The 21,621-nt window shown below is 41.2% G+C and overlaps 1 protein-coding gene across 1 annotated transcript in view; it reads left to right on the top strand.

Annotated features, from left to right (window-relative positions):
• The window catches only part of qser1 (glutamine and serine rich 1), a 44,797-nt gene extending 24,011 nt beyond the window's left edge, over positions 1-20,786 (top strand). The window contains exons 3-13 of the mRNA XM_004913451.4: positions 28-189; positions 1,059-4,646; positions 8,604-8,866; positions 10,286-10,402; positions 11,758-11,891; positions 12,513-12,721; positions 13,046-13,186; positions 14,847-14,944; positions 16,130-16,282; positions 16,881-16,976; positions 17,952-20,786. Coding sequence (XP_004913508.3) covers positions 28-189; positions 1,059-4,646; positions 8,604-8,866; positions 10,286-10,402; positions 11,758-11,891; positions 12,513-12,721; positions 13,046-13,186; positions 14,847-14,944; positions 16,130-16,282; positions 16,881-16,976; positions 17,952-18,092 — 5,102 coding nt within the window. The 3' untranslated portion in view covers positions 18,093-20,786. The remainder of the gene's footprint in view (positions 1-27; positions 190-1,058; positions 4,647-8,603; positions 8,867-10,285; positions 10,403-11,757; positions 11,892-12,512; positions 12,722-13,045; positions 13,187-14,846; positions 14,945-16,129; positions 16,283-16,880; positions 16,977-17,951) is intronic.
• Positions 20,787-21,621: the final 835 nt, after the last annotated feature.

Here is a 21,621-nt window from a genome sequence, read left to right as displayed (position 1 = left end):
TTTTTTTTTGTCGCTGTTTGGTTTTAGGTCTGTCTGGAATTTTTGACACAAGCCTCCACGTGGCTGGCAGCAACACTACAGAAACGTCAGTGATGAATTTCCTCTCGGCAATAGAGTCCCGGACAGCCCAGGCAGCTTCATCGGGGACAACCCTCCTGCCACAGTTTAGGGCTCCATCTTGGCAAACTGGTATGCAACTTTCGGAACGCCTACGGTGACCGTTCTCATTTACATGAATAACTTTGCCAGAGCAATTGATTCTGCTGAATAAACACAATATAAAAGTCATTTTAAGTATGAAGACCCATAAAGGCAGAAAAACTTTGCATTTTTTATGTGACGAACTCATTTAAGCTCTTGTCAGACAACACAAATGGAAGCCAGTGGGGCAATTTCAGGCGCTTTTGGGCGCTTAGGGTGCTGTGAACACTTAATTAGCCTGAAATTGTCTTATTTGCTACCACCTTTTTATTTTATTAGGTTAGTAGCACACGCTGCATTTCTACACCTGGTATTAAAACACCAGTCAAGAAATGGCCAATCAGTAGTGATGAGCGAATCACCTAAAAATTCGCAAGATGGCGAAAAATTAGTGAAAATTGTTTGTCGCATGTTTTTGACGCGCAATTAATTTTTCGGCTGCAAAATGTGAAAATTTGCTCCGAATCTATGCCTGCCCAGAAATTTGCTCATCACTACCAATCAGTCTGTGAATACATGGGAGGGCCACTTTATTCATATTCAATTTATTCATAAGAAAATCCAGTTATGTGTATTATTATTCTTCTAGATAAGTCATATCCCATTATAATGTGTCCTCTCTACAATTTTCCACTCACACCCTCTCATTTTTCCCTGCTGTATACAATGTTAAGTGAGTAAAGCAATTCATTACCTTAATTTACTTAACCTGCATATGCTTAGTCTTGCACTGGAACACATGGAAAGGATTTCATTGGATTGTATGTGTTGTTTTATATTCATAAATGTATATTCTTTTAAACTCTGCATCTTATTAGACCAAGAACAGATTCTGACTGTGTATTTGCTCTTTTCAGGCATGCATTCCTCGGCAGCAACCGAACTGTTTGTCACTGGAGCATTGCAAACCTCTGGAACATTTCCAACATCCGCTCTTACAGCGTATCAGCACCCGAATACATTTAGCTCGAGAAACTTTGCCACAACCCCATCCCTTGCCCTTCAAGATGGAACTTTCAGCGCCACCACTAACGGCCTGCTGTCCCCCCATGATCCCCTGCTGCAGATTAAAACATCACAAACCCCAACTGCTTTGACTTTTGAACGCATTGGTAGTGCTGTTTTAAGTACCAGCATACCACAATCTTCAACATATCGCTCAGCCCAGGAGTCTGCTCCCCATCTCTTGCAGCCTCAGTTCAGCTTGTTGCCTACAGCTCTTGGAGGGACTCAGCAGCCTGCACAGCCATACAGCACGTCAGTCTTTACAGGTTCTACCGCCTCCATTGAAAGAGCGCTTCAGCGGGAATGTAGTGTTATTAAACACCATCAGAGGCCTTCCAGTACACAGTCAGTTCAGGCACAGCTATCTGGTACTCAGCATTCCTTACCTAACTATTTAACGAGCGTAAGTGGAGTGTCATTGCAGGACGCATCCAGACAGTCACTTTTGTGCGCTCCCCTAGGAGCTCTTACTCAGGTGAGCAATGGTGGGCCGGTGCAGAAGACCTCTCAAGTTTCAGTGGAATTATCCCAGTCTTATCCATCAGTCATACCATCTCCTGGCTACCCTCCATCCTCAACAAAATCAAAAAATTGCCCTACAAAGGCACCTCCAAGGTCCTCAAAAACCCCCAAATCTCAGAGTGTAGTGTCTCCTGAGCAGACACAAAGCTACACTAAGTCTCCGCAGAACCAGAGTTCTGTCAATTCAAGCCAAGCACAAGCTTTCTCCACAGCACAGCTACCTAGTCTTCTTTCTGTAAGCCAATCTCCTATTTACGTTTCAACACAGTCACCAAATTTGCCATCTGCCAGTCAATCACAAGTCTTTTCTACAATCAAAACAGAAAAGCTGCCTCCATTGTATAAACCACTGACTGCATTTTCTAGCCAGTCGCAAACCATCACCTCTGGCAGCCAGACACTAAGTTACTCATCCGATCAGTCACTTTCCCTTTCTTCAGTGTCAAGTGAGACGTATTCTGATCAAACGAGAGATCTGTCTTCGGCTAACCAGTCACAAAGTTATTCTTCCAATAACTCTCAGGGTTTAACTTCAGTTAGTCAATCGCAGGTTAGCTATTCATCTCAGTCACAGGTAATGTCTCCAGTAAGCCCCTCAGACAGCTATACTTCAGGACAAAACCTAACACTGGCATCACCTTCCCTTCCATTTTCTGCTTCCTCACGCGGTCAGAATTTGTCCGCTTCAAGTCCAACCCAAAATTTCATTTCTATGCATCCAACGCCAAATACGCAAGACTCAACCTCGCCGCAGTCTCAAAAGTTTTTGCCAAGTGTTCAGCCCTCGTCCTTTGCTTCGCCCCCGCACTCGCAATCAATGCAGAACAGTAGAACTACGGCCGACTCCAAATCCTATGTAAAGCGGAAATCTGACACCAACCTATACTCTTCTGCGAAACAAGAAGAGAAATTTCAAATACAGGACTTGCAGGCATTACAGCAGACTACTTTAGAAACCGCAACCCCTGGTCTAAGTGAAGGTGAGCTCAGCACCCAGGAAACTGCCTACAGTGTTTCAAAGGCTGATGACAGATATTCTCAGAGTGTTATTAAAAGTAATTCTCGGATGGAGGACCAGGTTCTAGGACTTCAAGGAACTAAAAAAGATGAACGCTTGATAAGTCCTGTTGGCCATATGTCCCAGCATGTTAGCCATCTAAATAATTCTGCTAGTCATGATGGGAAAAAGAATACAGACTTGATACAATCCACACAAGTAAGTGCTAAAGACCTAAGTCAGCATACTATGCTGCACAAAGTCCTTGACACAAAGATGCAGGAGCAGCCAAGCACGTCCCCACAAATTCAAGCTGCCATGAGGCATTCTCAGCATCTTCAACTTCCGGGGGCCCAAGTGCTTCTGGATTCAGGATGCGACTTGCAGATGTTTCAGCAGTCTATTTTGCAGTCAAACATGGGACAAGCGAAGACCCCTGCACAAATGCAGCGAATCCAGAGCCCGCCCCAAGTAGCGCATCAGTTTCTTCAGATGGATGGGCAAATCATACAGAGCAATGGAGCGCAGCCTCAGCAGTCTCTTCATGCCCAGGGTTCAGAAGTCATAAAAATGGACACGTCCGATGGCAAACATTTGCAGCAACACTTGCACACAAAAGATCATTTCAGTCAGAGAGGTCGACTTGACTCCAAAAATCAATTTGACTCTCTAAATCCAATGTGTTTCACAGAGTCCATGCTGCTGAGTGATGAAAGGAACTTTTTGTCTCATGTTGATGACATACTAGCAGCTACAGCGGCTCAAGAATTTGCCAAGTCTTCTAATGAAGAAAATCTGTCTGTCAAAAACCAAGATGCTAAATCTCGATTTCAGTCTCTAAATGTTAGACACATGTCCCCAAACTTTACACCCCCAAAGCCGCAAAACATGAATAGCCTTTCCTTAAATGGTAGCCAAACAGCAATAAACCTTTCCACAGTTTCTACAACTCAGCCCAAAAACGTAAGTCTTGATCAGACACACATTCAGCCAATGGAGCAAGACCTACCGAGCGGAATGCGGTCACCAGTACTTGGGGCAAACCAGGAGGATCATGAAAAGAATTCCGAGAAAATCAAGAAGTCAAACATTAATCAGGAACCAAAGGAGAGTGGGAATATTCCAGAGGAGGTCAGGGATGCAGAGTTTCTTTCCAATAACAAAACCCTCAGTGAGGAAAATACGACATCTGAAGGGGATTTTATTATGGGCGGTGATGAAAACTCATCTCTTGGTCAAGTTCAGGGCCAGCAGTTGTCCAAAATAGATCCTCAGGCAGGTGGCAGCTCCACTAGCCAAATGGAAGAGGACTGCCCAGATCTCTCCCAAGATGGCCTTCAAAAGGGAAAAGACAAGATGCCAATAAAACAATTCACAGAAGATGAAAATGCAAATCTCAAGCAAATAAAGCGAAACATGCCATTGAAGAGGCCCATCAGCAAGGGTCCAGACGTGCCAGGCGTGCAATATTCCTCACATGTTTCCGAGGGTTATTACGATTCGTACCAGCACCAGGAAAGAATGAGGCAAAAAATCAAGGAAGTCGAGGAGAAACAGCCTGAAGTAAAGACTGGATTTATTGCGTCTTTCTTAGACTTCTTAAAAACTGGACCAAAACAGCAGTTTTCTGCTCCTGCAGTCCGCGTGCCCAACCGGGTCCGAAGGCCATGCACCCCAGTGATAAGGGCTCCATGCCCCGGGCCCGTTTCCCAGCAGTCTGTAGCAGGAGCGCCTGTGTCGGACAGTGGCAGCACAAGCCCTCCCAAAAAGGCGGAGGAAGATTTGAAGAAGAACCTGGAGACTCTACCTTCCTTTTCTTCAGATGAAGATGATGCCACTGTGGGCAATAATGACCTTCAGAAGAGCATATCCACTGCACTTTCTGCCTTGGATGATAACTCAGAAAAAAAGATCAAAAGTGGTAAAATTAGATTCTTTTTTTCTCTATTAGTACATTCTTTTGTCGCAACAGTCACATAAGCTATATCCTGTCTTTTGTTGTGCAAGAGGGATCTACACTGGCTGTTGTTTTGCACATTGCAACAGCAGTACATCAATGATGGTTATAATATAACTTTTAGTCTGTTATAGAATTACCTATTCTTGGCAACTTTTCAATTGGTTTTCATTTTAATAGTTATTTACCTTCCTCTTCTGATTCTTTCCAGCTTTCAAATGGGTTCACTGATCCCAGCAGTCAAAAATTATTGCTGTGTGAGGCTGCAATTTGTATTGTTATTGTTAGTTTTTATTATTTATCTTCAGGCCCTCTCCTTTTTACATTCCAGCTTCTTATTCAAACCACTACCTGGTTGCTAGGGTAGTTTGGACGCTGCAGAACAAAAAGCTAAACGGCTCAAAAACCAATTGCAAATTGTCTCAGAATAGCACTCTACAGCATACTAAAGGTTAATTAAAAGCTGAATAAGTTTCTATATTTTGGGCAAACAGCATTTTCGTGCTAAACTAAAGATGTGACCCCCCTTTAAAAATAACATATATATAATTTTCGAATCCGCAAAGTATTGCTGTTGAAAGCAGTATCTGTTTCCTCCTGTGTCTTTCAATATATATATCGGTAAATATTGCCCTTTTATACATCCTTTTCCTTGATCCACTATTTGTAACTAACTGTAACAGGAAGTAGTGTGGGAGTAAAAGACAGAACTGCCTATTCATTGGCTGATGGGGCCTAGCATGTATGTGTGCCCTTGGTTTGTGTGCACTGTGAATCCTGTGATCCCAGGAGGCAGCACTTAATTCTTAAAATGGCAGCTTTCTATTTAGGATTACCCAATAGCACATACCACTAAAAAAGTATATTTTTATGAAAATAGTTTATTTAGATGAAGCAGGGGTTTACCTATGAGCTGGTTTATGTAATATATTTTATAGAGGCCTACATTATATGGGGGTATAGTTTTCCTTTAACTATGCACCGTTCAGGAAAGATTCCATTTGCAAAAGTCCGATGCATTTTGTGTGATTAACAGCCCTGTAAAAAGAGTTTTAGGCTAGTGCCACACTGAGCTGTGTGTTTCAGCCTGCATATAAAAAAAAAAAGAAAATACTGCTTTCAATAGTGCTTGCATACACAAATAACTTTAAAATAAACACAACTTTTTAATGTATGTTGGAAGGTTGCTTGGAATTACATTTGCTGCAAACTTTTATATTTGTTTACATCTCATTTGAGAACAGGAAATTAAACAGAAACTAACTTTGCCGGCCAGTTGGGTGATTTCTATCTGAGCTGGTAAATCTTTAGCCAAGTTTTAGGCCCTCTGCACGTATGTTTCAGCTTACCAAACTTGAAGGCATTTGCTCCAGAATGGATTGCTCAAAATGGAATATTTGGATAAACATTTTGTAGTGGGGAGATTGACGGGGCTGCTGGTAGGATGAGGCTGTTGGACTGATGTTCAACCTTTGGGTCAGTTAGATATCAAATTCATTTCTTCGTGTCAAATAGGGATGCTTTCTTCGAAATATCTTGATTCATGCTATACTGGTTTCTTTCATTGCGGTATTAATTGCCACAGAAAGGTTATTAATGTTGTCTACCTTATAGATCAATAATGCCTATGGACAATAAATTCTATGGACTAATCATTACAAATTTTCCAGCAACTACGTTTGTAACATTGGCCCTACCTTGGCTGCTATTTTATTGGCAAGGCCGATGAACTACTAGCCAGATGGCAGCCCTATGCCTATGGCAGCCATTAAGGAATAGTTCCAAAATTATGTAGGACAACAAATAGATTTTCATCTCGTTGCAATTGACTTTCCAATAGGCTTTCTCCCCGGTTCACCTTTAAGTTAGCTTTTATAGAATGTTATAGAATGTAACTTCATGTTTCAGTGATCCCAGCAGCCAAAAAACTAATGCTTTGTGAGGCTTAAGTTTTATTGTTGTTGTTACTCTTTGTAACTTTTTTTCTGTTCAGGCCCTTTCCTAATCATATACCAGTCTCTCATCTAGACCACTCCCTGGTTGCTAAGGTAACTTGGACTCTAGCAACCAAATAGCTGCTGAAACTTCAGTGGGAGAGATCCTGTACTGAAAATAAAACAATGAAGACCAATTGCAAATTCTCAGAATATTACTCTGTACATCATACTAAAAGTTAACATAAAGGTGTACAACCCCTTTAATGCATAGATAATACACTTGCATGTCCAGAAGTCAGTTGGGCTGTTGCTGAATCACCTGAGGGCCAAACAATAAGAAAGATACATGCTATTGAGGAGCCAATATAGGCAATGATCTGATGGGAAAATCATACCTGTCCTATCGACATGTAGCCAATTTTTGGCCAGATATTGGTCGGGTAGGCCCGTCGACGACCTCATACACTGACAGATAAGCTGCTGAATCGGCAGCATAAATATGCCCACATATGGCTGCCTTAGCCAGTTTAGTTTATACTTATTCATCTAATGAGCTAATGATTCTTGTAATCCAGTATATTTATGAAAACAGCTCTGACTCAGAAGAATATCCCTTTAGTGTGACATTTACCAGAAGTCGGGGGATTTTCTTTCTGGGAGTGTTAAATGATGGCGTTGTATATCAAACTCTTTGGACTTGAAATGTGTAATTTTTAATGAAGTAGTGCTTTGGGGGATTTGCTCACATTTTCTTAGAATGACCGATCCTCTATAAAAAGGAAACATTTTTTACAGGCTGGAGTGACCTTAATAGTAATTAGTGACATGCTTGACATAAGAAACTCATAAAGCTAAAGGTGGGCAGATTTCAGTTGCTGAGTTGCGTCCTTTAGACCAGTTTGGCAGCATATCTGCCCATAAATGGGGACCCCTGACTGGCCTACCTGACCGATATTTGGCTTAAAATTGCCCAGATGTCAAATTGGGCAGGTTTGATTTTCCCCTAGGATCAGGACCCCCATTGGCTCATTGATGTGATCCTCCCTCCAACGGGTCCTATTCCTGTTGTTATAATTTTATAGATCATTTGGCCTGAGGGGCAAACAATAGAACTACTCAGATATCAGCCAGCCTAGGTGGGCATACCTGTGGAAAGATGTGCTTGTTTGGCAAGGTCACTTATGCTGTATGGCCACCTTAGGAGTTAGTGTAGTGGCAAATAGGAACCTATCCCCCCCTACTTATTTACACTTGGAGAGGTTGTCACTATAGATTTTTGGGCATTACCGGTTTTGTTAATCTTTGCAATGAGTAATGAGCTCAAAATGCTATGTGTGCCATAGTCCAACTGCTTTCTGGCACTGATGTGTCAAGGCTTGTGCTAGGGAGATTAGATTGTAAGCTCCACAGGTTAAGAACTGGTATGAATGACTGGTTTTCTGTAAAGTCCCTTGTAATAAATCGGCCAAAATATAAAGATATTAGTCACTATTAGAGTTTCATGGCCATATATGGCCATATAAAGCAGGTATTATTAACCTATAGTTCCAGAATTATACGAGTCTCCAAATTGCTTTATAACCTCCCTGAATATGGATTACTTCTCTCCTACAACAGGTAATAATCATTAAACTAGGGTCACAAAATTATTTCTAGGAATACAGGGAATAATAGGAGTTGCCGGGGGAAAGCCCTTTGCATAGCTTCGATATTCTGAAGTCTTGTAAAGTTTCCTCCTGCAGGCAACTTTCAGCATCTTGCTTTTTGCTGACTCCTCTGGGGATAATTTACCAAAAGGAAATTACTTACTGGCTAATACAGTCTAGATCTTGCACGTGCCATGATATCATACAGGAGGCATGTGTTGCAGTGTTTCATCAGCCTAATTACTTTTATTGTATACTTTGTATAATATTCGTAAGCAGCCTGGCAATGTAACAATTGAAATGTCTGTTAACAGATTTTTTTTTTTTCTTTCTCCTAGAAGGTGATAAGGCAGTCGTTTCCGCCAAACAGGATCCGTCTGCATCCTCCACCCCAAGAAATGGCCAGGACAAGACTAAAGCTCAAGAATCGCTCAAACCCAGCCAGCCTGAGCCTACCCAGCCAGAGCAGCTCGCTAAGTCACAAGAGGCCATTGCAATTGAGGGTTTCACAGATGAGGAAAATGCAGAAAGTGGAGGCGAGGGGATTTACCGGGAGCGAGACGAATTTGTGGTGAAGATAGAAGACATAGAAATGCTGAAGGTAATGGTTTCATTCATGAACACCTAATCATCTATACTGTTTTATGGAAGGAACTAATATTTATCTTGTAATATATTATTTAAAAAAAATTGGCTGATATTCTCTTTTGTACCAGACTTGAGAATTACAAGGGACACAAACAATATAAAAGTTCTGCTGCAAACTAGAATTCTGGTGTGGCACTCTGACTGCCAAAGTGACATTTAATGGCCAAATACTCCACTTAAAACCAGTGCCTTTTACCCTTATCCTTTTTTTTTTGTTTTGTTTTTGTTTTTTTACCTTTTTTAGCTCCCCAGCTATTTCTAAGCAAATGCCAGAAAAAAAACCTTCAAAAAACAGCTGTTGCTTGTCCAAAACCATTTTCTGTTCTTCTCTGCAGCTGTTGCCTGCTTACACTTTCAGTGTGTGCCACCATGTGTCACTGGGAGAAAATAAGCAAGCAGTAAAAAATGTTAGTGATGTACAGGTCGGCCTAAACCTGCCCGACCTGTGGGTTTCAGGCCGACCTGCACATCACTAACATTCTTTGTTTGTGGGTGGGTTAGTGATTTTGCGAGTGGTGGGTTGGTTGAGGCTGAGCTCTTTCATATCCCTCCCCACTTGTGACCTTATGATGCCCTACTTCCGCCTCTATGTATACGTGCCTGCCTACTCTGCCCTGCCCCCTTCATGATGTCAGAGATGGGGTGGGTCTATAAATAGAAGTGGCTTCCTGAGTCGACCAGCACATCACTACTACATATGGATTACTAAGTACCATTTGTGCCCATGAACACGGCTTTATATGTACTGGTCTTGACGAGTGACCATCTGAGGCATTCTGCAACCTGGACCAGCTTTGCCTGCACCCCCTCAGCTCTCTTGCATCCCCCCCCAGGCATGGCAGGAGTCACTCATGGAAAGACTGTTCTGCCTGAGGCAATGGCATTTCTAAATTACTACTGGTAGATACATTTCACTAAATGCACTTGGTTTTACACAGGAGGGACTAAAGGTGGCCATACACTGAAAGATCCACTTGTTTGGTGACATCACTGAACGAGCAGATCTTTTCCCCATATCACATTGACTGCCTGCATCAGCAAGCCTATGCATTCCTTGCCTCTACGGGATTTTTAAATCTGCCTGATCAACATCTGGCTAATTTTCAACCAAATAATGGTTTGCTAGGCACGTCCAAGGCCCCCCAGTACATGGGCCAGTAAGCTGCTGACTTGGCCCGTCAGCAGCTTTTATTGGCCTGTGTATGGCTACCTTAAGATAAATATGTTTTTGTTTTTTAAGAAAAGCCATACCGTTTCATTGTGCAACAAACATTATCGAGCTCATGTGTAACATTTGCTATAACATAGAAATGCAGGTTGTACTATAAGAGTGATGACCTAACACATCTGCCTCTAATTGTGCTTATTGCAGGAAGCATTACGTAGCGGAAAGGAGCCTCCAGCTATTTGGAAAGTCCAAAAGGCCTTGCTGCAGAAATTCATCCCTGAAATAAGAGATGGACAAAGATCGTTTGCTGCTACAAACAGTGTAAGTTTTTCCCAGTAAGGCTTGTGGGGCAGTACAGAATTGTGTTTTAACATCTGCCACCTACGGTATGTGTTTCATTTGATTTCATGTTATAACATTTCTGCAACTGGCTGGACTTCCTTAGAACCAATCTGTCTGTCATTCCTCATTTATTCATTATGAGTAAGTCTTAATGACTCACTATTAAGTCACTACGTAGGCCTCTTGTTTCAGTTATGTGACAGCTCCACTCCTTAAGGATATTAATGAGCTGGAAAGAGTGCAGAGACTGCAACTAAACTGGTAAAGGGTATATAAGATTTAAACTATGACGTTAGACTGTCAGGTTTTCTCTGGAAAAGAGGCACTTGCAAGGGGACATGATTACTCTGTACAAGTACATTAGAGGGGATTACAGGCAGATAGGGGATGTTCTTTTTTCCCATAAAAACAATCCGCGCACCAGAGGCCCCCCCTTTAGATTAGAGGAACGGAGCTTCCATTTGAAGCGGCATAGGGGTTTTTTCACGGTGAGGGCAGTGAGGTTGGGGAATGCCCTTCCTAGTGATGGGGTAATGGCAGATTCTGTTAATGCCTATAAGAGGGGCCTGGATGAGTTTTTGAACAAGCATAGTATCTAAGGCTATTGTGATACTAAAATCTACAGTTAGTACTGATGATGGTATATATAGTTTATGTATGTGAGTGTATTGATCGGTCAGTATGGGTCTGTATGTGAGTGTATAGATAGGTCAGTGTGGGTCTGTATGGGAGTGGATAGATAGGTCAGTGTGGGTCTGTATGGGAGTGGATAGATAGGTCAGTGTGGGTCTGTATGTGAGTGGATAGATAGGTCAGTGTGGGTCTGTATGTGAGTGGATAGATAGGTCTGTATGTGAGTGGATAGATAGGTCAGTGTGGGTCTGTATGTGAGTGGATAGATAGGTCTGTATGTGAGTGGATAGATAGGTCAGTATGGGTCTGTATGTGAGTGAATAGATAGGTCAGTATGGGTCTGTATGTGAGAGGATAGGTCAGTATGGGTCTGTATGTGAGTGGATAGATAGGTCAGTGTGGGTCTGTATGGGAGTGGATAGATAGGTCAGTGTGGGTCTGTATGGGAGTGGATAGATAGGTTAGTATGGGTTTGTGTGTGCTGGGTTTACTTGGAAGGGTTAAACTTGATGGACTTTGGTCTTTCAACCCAACTTAACCAATTAACATTATAATAATATTTTATTTGTGTCTTGAATTTCTCAGCTTGTTCCCTTGTTTCCAGACCGTCTTAGTAGATTGCAGCTGGCATTCTCTCATTGTTGTAAGTGTTCTTGTACGGGGTGAGAAAGTAACTTTTTCATTTCTTTCACATTTTGCAGTACCTGGGATACTTTGGAGATGCAAAAACAAAGTACAAGAGAGTGTACGTTAAGTTTGTTGAAAATGCAAACAAGAAGGAATATGTGCGTGTTTGCTCTCGGAAACCCAAGAGCAAAATATTACCACCTGCAAGGTACTTCACAGAGATGTGATTTACTCATTTACACATTTTAGGAAAATAGCTATAGTCTGGGGTGAAGTTCAGCAGTAATGAGAAGCAAAAGTCTTTTTGAATTTACGGCTGTGACACACGGGGAGATTAGTTGCCATGCGCTTAAGCTCTCCCCCCTCCCATATGGCCATAGAGTATTTAAGCTTATCAGCCCCATCGTGGTGAATGTACCTGGTAAGTCCTGACTACATGGTTCATGTCACACAGTGGGTGGGACTGCTGAAAGCTGCACTTTACCCAGATACCCAGGCAGGTTACCCGCAGATCACCCACACAGTTGGTAAACTTCTGCCTGAAGCCTAACATCTTTGTGGGTATTCCACTGTTACCCAACCTGCTCTAGGTCTCTAGTTTCTAGCATTACAACCATACTTGGTAAGGCATCAGTTCAGTCCCACTATTACAGTACCAGAGTGGGGACTTTGCCAAGACCCGCTTTGTCAGAATAACCAATAAGTAGAACATCTGCTTGTTTTCCACACTATGGCAGCCACTTTCAGGGTGAACCAGTAGGATCAAGTAAATTTGTACTTTGTATTGTTGAGAATTTAGGCAGCAAATGTTATGTTCTGTCATCTACAGAACCACTCACACAAAGGCGAGTGGGGGCAGCAAAGTGTCTGAGACTCCTCCCCCTAAGAGCGCACCACCAAAAGTAGTGTCTGCGAAACCCAAAGCCAAACAGCAGAAGACCAAGGCTGAGCCCCCACCAAAGAAAAGGAAACAATGGAAAGAAGAGTTTTCGTCTTCCCAGTCTGACTCCTCACCAGACATGCAAAGTGATGAGGAAGGTGAGCTTCATGACTCCATGTTATTAACTATTGAAGCAGAACTCCCCCTTCTGGCTGACTGGGGGTATTATTTTATTTAGCTAAGCTGTTGCCATGAAGGCAAATGTGACTATTATATATGCAGTTGATTTACTCCCAGAACATTTCCTTCTGGTCACTGACCCTGGCAAATACTATTTAGACCCTTGCCTGGTTGCTAGGGTAAATTAGCTGTTAAAGTTCCAAACTGGAGAGTTGCTGAAGTATATTGCTGTATATGATGTTTGCTGTGCCGCATTTTGGTTATAAAAGTACAAATATGTTTTTGCTAATTTTTATTCTTAGAGTTCGAGCCTCCGCCTCCCCCCATTGTCACAAGATTTTTGAACACAAGAGCGATGAAAGAGACCTTTAAGGGATATATTGAGCTACTTGTCAGCCTCACATTGGATGGGGATATGATGCAAAACCTGGAAAAAGAAAATGGTGAGTTTTTTCTTATTTTCTTTTTTTTTATCTGCCTCACCTGCTTATGTTAAGACGATCTGCTTTGTCCTGAACCCTGTCTTTCCTCTGTTGCCTGTCTGTGGTTAATAGTAGGCAAAGTGGCTCTTTTGGCTATGATCTCCTACCTGTGGGTGGATAGTATACAGATTATAGTTCTTGAGAACTACATTGCCTCTGTGCCAGCGCAATGTTATCAGTCATCAGAAGCGTACTCATCCAAACATTGATTATTCCTTCTTGTGTTGGGTTCAGAATGCTGATACTAGCTGAGGGTAACTGAAAGGGAAGTGCTTGTGGTCAGCCATGACCTACGATTAGTGGTCGTGTGATACACTGATGCCACGTTGCGCAGTCCTCAGCTCAGCAGTTTCAGTGGCTGATATGAGGAACAGCAGCAATCAAAATGCCACATGTACCATAGCATTAAATATTTTTCTGAGCAGTTACCAATTTTAAAAGCCTGAATTTGTGGGAAGTGCTGCAGACTATTTATCCCATCTGCATCATCATTTCCCTGTTACTGCAGTGGGTGCTTATCAGGCACATCTTTAATGCGGTTGGTCAAATTCCATTCTGTTAAAATTCTTTTTATTAAAGGATAAGTAAACCTTAAAAAAAAAAATGTAAAATCAGTAAGGGTTCTAAGCACTTTTGAATTCATTAATTTTTTACAGTTTTAGAGAGTTTCAGAGAAGTTTTGTAGCAACAGCCCCACCTTTTGGTCAGTTCCTGTAACTTGTACAGTCAATGAAATGCAAGGAAAATGGAGAAGTGTTCTGATGTTACTCTGCTCAGGAAAGAGATCAGAAGCCTCAGATGCCCTTTCCCATCTGCTTTTTGAGCAGAGCAGCATCAGAACACTTCTGTTTTTTCTAGGGATGCACCAAATCCAGGATTCAGTTTAGGATTTGCCCTTTTCCAGCAGTATTCAGCCAAATCCACGCTCCTGGCTGAACTGAATCCTTAAAATCACCTTTTGTCACATTATTATTATTATTATTATTAACATTTATTTATAAAGCGCCAACATATTCTGCAGCGCTGTACAATAAATGGGTTTCATACATTGGACATACAGAGTAACATATAAAGCAATCAATAACCGATACAAGAGGTGAAGAGAGCATAACACAGAAGTCGCATAAACACAGAAGTTAAAAATGTATCACCACATGCTGCACATGCGGTTCTCTTTAGCCCTTTCGTGTCCTCGTTAGCATGTGCAAATTTAGATTTGGTTTGGTATTTGCCTGAATCTCTTACAAAGGATTCGCCCAAGTACGAAAATAGTGGATTTCGGTGCATCTCTAATTTTTTTCTTCTGAAGGTATATATTTCACTGTCTTCAGTTGTACAATTACATGAATTGACCAGCAGGTGGTGCTGTTACAAATTCGTTGTATTGGAAGTTAATAACCTTTTATAGCTCTGAAAGTGATAAATCTAAATTGAAAAAAGTGCTTACAAAAGCCCCCCGAGCAACGTTACAATAATTTTTTAAGGTTCACTTGTCCTTTAAATGCTTTGCCGCTCTGTATTCCGAAGGCACATATTGTTATATATTATATCTCTGGCTTATTCTGTACCCCATTTGGTATTAATTCTTAACTCCATATGGATCCTGTGTTCTTCTTTCCAGATGATGTTCTCCTGCCACACATGAGGAAAATCGAAGGCATGCTAAATGAGAACAGGCGAAGGCTGCTTACAAAATTACAGCTAGAACAGCCGCTAAAGGTACACATCAATTAGGGTTTTGCCATAGCTGACTAAAATATAGCCATGAAAAATGTTTAGTTGGGACATCAGGAATGACAGCAGGAAAGGAACCAGTATTCATTTAAAGGAGATCTATTTCAATAACTTAGACCCCCCCTGCAGAGGCTTCCCTTCCCTATCCTTATTTGCGCCAGGTACAACCCCCTAGTACTTCCCCGTGTATCTGTATTTGTTAATAAAATGAACAGCATATTGGTGGATACCATCTCTGGCCATTTGACGTTCATTTCCCTGCGCTGTAGGTAAGTGGCAGGCATGGTTGAGGTCAGTACCAGAAATCTTGGATAAGTATATGGAGCAAGCTAGAGCTTTATCTATTCTCTCTTTACTACTGTTTTGTTGTTTTCAGGTAAACAGGCCAGTATTGGGGGGGTTTGTGTCCTACTGGGGTGGCCTCTGCAAGGACAATAAAAACTGTCCTTCTGTACTGAGTCAGCAGCTTAATTGCCTGTTTATATTGCCTGACCGATATCTGGCCAGATAAGTCAGACAGGTTTAACTTTCCCTCTTGGGGCAATAAGTGCATAGCATGTTGACGTGGCCCTTAATGGGGGACATTATTATAATAATGTTCTGCATTCGCTTAGGGTGGGCATGTCTGAGAGAGATCCACTTCTTTGGCAGTTCTTTAGTTGTATTGCAAGTTATCTAAATGGGTTTCATTCTTCCTCTGACTACCAGAATACCAAGCAACGTCAGTTCCAGGTTCTTTTTTACTCTATGGAAATCATTGGTAGTGAAAGGATTAAATATTTAGAAAAGTCTATATTCATGACAAAACATGGGCATTTTTTTTAATATAAGAGGAATGTTTGTGTAGTAACTACTGCTTTTTTCTCTCTGTTTATTGGGGTAATAGGTATTTTTACCATGTCTATTAACCCTCAGCAATAAAACAGCAGATAGTAGTTATTGATCACCTGCTAAAAAGCAAACATCTCGTTGGTTGCAATCTGATGCAAACATGTTTGGTTTTTTTATACGAAACTCGGCAACAGAGAGTAAATCAATGTCCAGATATTGCTGAGATTGCACGTATTGATGGAATACTCGTTTCTCTTTTATCTGTGATATTTTTATTTAGTAGTAGTGGTTTAACGCCATTTTTGCTTTTATTACTACCCTCCCCCCCGCCACTTCAAGAATGCTCTGGAAAATTACCCAGATTTTGCAATCATTACCCGAGAGACAAAAGGCAAATCTGGAGGAGCTGCGGCTTGCAAAATAAAAGTCAATGGCAAGTGGTATAACAAGAAAACTCTGCGGCCTGCCAAGAACCCATCAAAGCAATCACAGGTACGTTCTGACAATATATATCTATATATCCCCAAAGATATACTTGTTGTATGTTTTTAAAGCGGGTGATTCACCTTTAAGTTAACGTTTAGTATGTTATAGAATGTCCTATTCCTATCAATCTTGCAATTGGTCTTTATTTATTTTTTTTTATAGCTTTTGAAATATTTGCCTTCCTCTTCTACATCTCTCCAGCTTTTAAATGGGGGTCACTGACCCCAGCTGCCAAAAAAACTATTGCTCACATGGCTTACAGTTTTAATGTTATTGTTACTTTTTATTATCCCTTATTTTTCTATTCAGTCCCTCTCCGATTCAGATTCCTGTCTATCATACAAACCATTTTTTGGTTTCTAAAGTAAATAATTCAAACTTGATAGCTGCCGAACAAAAAGCTAAATAACAAACACCGCAAAAATAAAAATTGAAAACCAATTACAAATTGTCTCAGAATATCAATGTCATTCATATGTCATAACAGGTCATTTTAAAGGTGAACAATCCCTTTAAAATATTTACAGCATTTAATTTATTGCATACCTTGCCATACCTGATTATATATCTGTGCCCTAATAATTATTTATGCTTTTTATGATAGGAGTTTCCTGTAGAGCCTGAAAAATCCCAGCTGTGCTCACTGTATCATGCACTCCACCATTACAAGTATCATATATATCTCATATGCAAAGAAGAGGTAAGGATGTGTTCTTGGATTCTCACTCGCACTCTCTCTTCAACAATGCCAGGGGTCCTCTTAGATCAGTGTTGAGCTGTGGCACCGAATCAGTTAAATCACATTTGTCATATTAGAGGTTAACATTTCATATGTTTCTTGATTGGTTGTTCTTGCTCAAAATAGTCTTACCTTAGGGTGAGGAGATCACCTGAAAATTCGGGGACACCTCTAAAAAACAAAATCCAGCTAGCAGGGCTGAACCAATTGCATATTCTATTTAATGCAATCAGTGCTGCCCTGCAACTTGTAATTATTAGATATGTCCCTGAATTTTCAAGTGATCTGGTCACCCTATCTTATCAACCTTCATAAATAAGCCATCTAAAGGTTTCTCCAGGCAGCAGCGTCATAAGCATAAAGAATGTAGCATGGTGATACATGCCAGAATATATACAGACTGATCCTTATCTCTAATGCAACATGGCTGCTTTTTTCATTTACCAGATATCATATGGGCAGATTTGAAAATCCTGTTGGATAAGGAGCACATTGGCACACTGATGCAGCCCTCATCCAACAGATCTCAGTAGACTCCACTAATGATCCGTTCACTGGTTCTAGGGCCAGTGTTCAAAACAGCCTAGTTTGGCCCAGCATGTGAGTGGCCTAGTCAGGCCCAAATCCACTCGCTTAGCGAGGCTGTGGCCTTGTAAGGACACCATTAATATATTAAGATCTTTCAGTTCTGTTAAGTAGACCCATGTTCATAAATTAGTAACAGGACACTAGGTGGCAGTATTACACCATTGTTACTTGATATCTTATACTTATCTGCTGGGTTTCTGCTATTTTATTCTGTGTTGGTTAAAAATCCCTTTACTTTCCTCTGTCTGTTGCATAGCTGGCAGTACCCAGGCCAGTGTTTGGACTCCATGGGGTGGGGGAAGCCAGTTGCCGTTGCTCTTGACTCACTCCTTTTGCATCGTTTTACAGGTTTCCTCCGTTCAGAAGGCCAACAGAGACCTGAAGCATGAGGAGCTGGTCAACCACTGTCTGAAAAATATGAAGTGGGTGGAGGACCTCTTTGAGAAGTTTGGTGAACTTTTGAGTCGTGTGCAGCAGACATGTTCTTAGGCCCAAGCTTTTTTTTTTTTTTTTTTTTCTTTTCCCCCCTTCCCACCCCTCCGCTCTTCTTACAGTATATCCCTCCCCCCATCAGCACTAACATACTGGAAGAGACAGCTAAAGACTCCAAACGAGAGGCAGACTGTTAGCAGTAGACTGAAGAAGCTGCTCTGGCGAGAGCCTGGCCCCGGGAATGACTGGGGAAGCAAACAGCACGTTTTATCATGGCCATTTTTTTTTTTTTTTTTTTTTTTTTTTTTTTTCTTCTCCAATAAGACTTTTTTTTTCTCTTTTGTAAACTATTGGGTAATGCTTTATTTTTATTTTAAAGGAATTTTTTTTCTGCAAAATGATACAGCATGCACTAAATATAGAGTTACTTTCTTTATTATCTATAGCGATAACACTTAAATGCTTTACTACATTTTGGGGTTTTTTTTTTTTTCTCTCCTGCCTCTGTAAAGAAAATACAAAAAAAAAAACAAAAAAAACAAACCTCTGTATTCCCGTGAAAGATTTTAAGGCTGAGGTACAAGAACAATACTTGCATTTATCATTTCCGCATCCCTGCATTTAGCCTACTAGTATACTGTACATTTTGTAAAACAAGAGAGTTCCGCGGGGGACGCCCTAAAGAAATAACCACCATGATTAAAAAGAAAATCGTAGAAAAATCATTTACGCTTTACGGACTCCTTTTACGAATGATTATTGTTCAGGAGACTGAACGTGGAGTTGGTGCAATTCTATGACTGCTTTTTTTTTTTTGTGTCAAATTATATTATAACGGATAAAAAAAAACAAAAACAGAAAAAAAAAACAAATTTACCTTTAACTATTTTCCCTGTTTTGAAGAAAACTATTTTCCTTTATACTGTGTCTTTTCTTTAAAAAAAAAAACAAAACAAAAATCAATTGTACATTTTATCTCACTAATAGTTGTATTTTTCACAAGAGAAAATATTGTGGTTAAAATTATGTTTCATGGATCTTTGTAATACACTTCCCATTGTTTTCAGCAAAATCCCTATTCATTTCTATGTTGATTTCGCATTGTATGCAATATTATCTCCAGCTCCTCCTCCCCCCCACCCCTAGATGTCCGATACAGTGTTAAGCAGCACCTGTATAGCGGGTTACTTTACATGTAGATCATAGACACTGCAACCATTTTCTGATCCTTAAAAATAAATTCCTTACTAAAGTTGCACTTGATCAGTGAAGTGTTGTTTAGCCAAATATCAGGCCACAGTCTCTCCGATCTCACTAAAGCTCCTCAGCGGCACAGAGTGTATGTCCTAACGCTATTTGCCCAGTGCCGGAGACACTTGGTTAGTGTGTTGTGCCTTCACAATCTCTAGAGATGCTCAAGGAGGCCATACACGTTACTATTCTAGCTGCCGATATCGTTCCTTAAGACCTATTCAGCAGCTTATCGGCCCATGTATTGGCACTAATGACAGGCTTGACTGACATCTGGGCTGAAATTGACCAGATCTCAATCGGGCAGGTTTCATTTTGTTGGATCGGGACTGCATTAGCTCTGCAGCCTCTGAACCTATGGGCGCCTACACCCGTTGTTCTAATTTCAAATTAGCCCGATATCCCCCACCCGTAGGTGGGGATATCTGGAGAAGATCTGCTCGCTTGGTGACCTCACCAAGCAACGGATCTTACTGTGTATGGCCACCTTTAGTGACTGCCTTGTGCTCACTTACTAAGCGTCTCTAGATGCTTGGCTTGGCTCTAGAGATACTTGGCAGGTGTATTGTGCCTCCAACGTCTGTTCACTTGCTTATATCCCAAGTATATACAGAGCTATGTTGTGGCATCACCATCTCTGACTTGCTAAGCTGCAGTGATACTTAAGGTGGCCATACACGGGCCATTGTCGATTTGAGGCCTTCAAACCCTAGGGCCCAATGATTGAATTAGCCAGATATTGCTTGCTCCAGGGCTACCTAAGAGATTAAGATGGCATAGCACACTGCCTAAGTATCTAAGTTGAGCAAGATGTTGGTGCCACACCACCTATGCAGCTTACAAAGTCAGAGAATGTGGTGGCACAGCATCTTTACAAAGTTCCTGGACCCGTGCCACCACAAACCTCTTAATTTGCTAATCAAACAGATTGTTGAGACACAATACACTTGCTGACTTGCTCAGCACCATAGAATATTGGCTTTGTACCAACGCAATGTGTTCACTTGCTCATCTCTGTTGCTTCTTTGAGTGTTTGTGGCACCACAATCTCTCTGGATTTGCTTAGTTACACAAATACTTAATAGAAATTGTGCAGGTATAACCCACTTGCTGACACTTCACTTCAGAGGTTCTTGATGTGGGTTGTTCCACCACAATGTCTCTTGACTTGCAGAGCTCCAGAGATACTTTGTGAGTATTGTGGCACCAACATTTAAAGTATCCAGAGTACCGCCCTAAATCTTTCCTGATTTTCTTAGCACCAGAGTGTTTGTGATGCCACAGTCCCTGTCCGCTTTATCTGCCGTTGTCATGTCTAGAAGATCTAGAGAGTGTAAAATTCAGAGAGGCCTAATTTACCCCTTTATTTGAGGAGGTTCAGAAAGAAGCCATTGTACCCGACCCATCTGTCTCCAACTGCCCTTTGTTTTGGTTTTTGTGTGTGTGTGTGTTTCTTTTGTACCTTTTTATTAAAGTCCTAATCACAGCAGGCAGCCAGGAGAGAATTGTCCTATGTTCTTTCTGTAGAATGCATGCCGTCTCTCTTTGGAATGTTCTGGATTCTTTTTGAACGTTCGGGTATGGGATGGACTTTACACACAATGCTTGAAATATGAACTTCCCCGTGGCAGCATCTTTATACTTTGAGCATCTTTGTGTAGGAGCGAGGTGGGGGTAGCCCTGCAAGGTACATGACCTGAAACTTGTCTGTAACGTCCAACCTGCTATGGGTGCCCGTGTAGGCCATATTAAGGCGCTGTGGCTTTTTTTTTTTGAACAGAACGTTGAGAATTTTGACCCCTGTTGGGTTCATTCTGGCATTATCCTTTGCTTACTGGATGCCCATGAATGTTGTGGGTATGCTTATAATGGTAATTAGAATTCCACTGGCATCCAGCTCTGGCATTGCATCAGGCACCCATGGGTGCCATTGGTCACATGCAATTTACATCCATTATTTTTTAATTCCAAAATATTAAGGGTTAAAAATACTGTTAATATGAATGCTTTTTGTTGTTGCTGGTTGATCTGATGATGTTCTGGTCAAATCATTAGGAACCTCAACTTTTCTCATGTTTTCCCTAGAAGAACATCAGATCAGCCCTCTTTCTTTCTCCTGGCAACTTCCTTGACTACTTCATGTTTGGAAAGTGACCAGCAGGTGGAGCTGTTGTAACAAAATGCATTCCTGTTAACTGTACTTCATGCCTTAATATCTTGGATTGAAAAAAATAAATAATGAATGCACATTTCAAAAGTGCTTAGAATAGCCCTCTCATCAATTTTTCATCTACTTATTGTAAAGGTTTCCGTTTGGATAGCCTAGCCCTAAATA

Source organism: Xenopus tropicalis, chromosome 4 (assembly GCF_000004195.4).
Source record: "Xenopus tropicalis strain Nigerian chromosome 4, UCB_Xtro_10.0, whole genome shotgun sequence".
Lineage (NCBI taxonomy): Eukaryota > Metazoa > Chordata > Amphibia > Anura > Pipidae > Xenopus > Xenopus tropicalis.
Note: the sequence above shows the minus strand (reverse complement) of the source record. Positions and strands in the feature narration are given on the sequence as shown.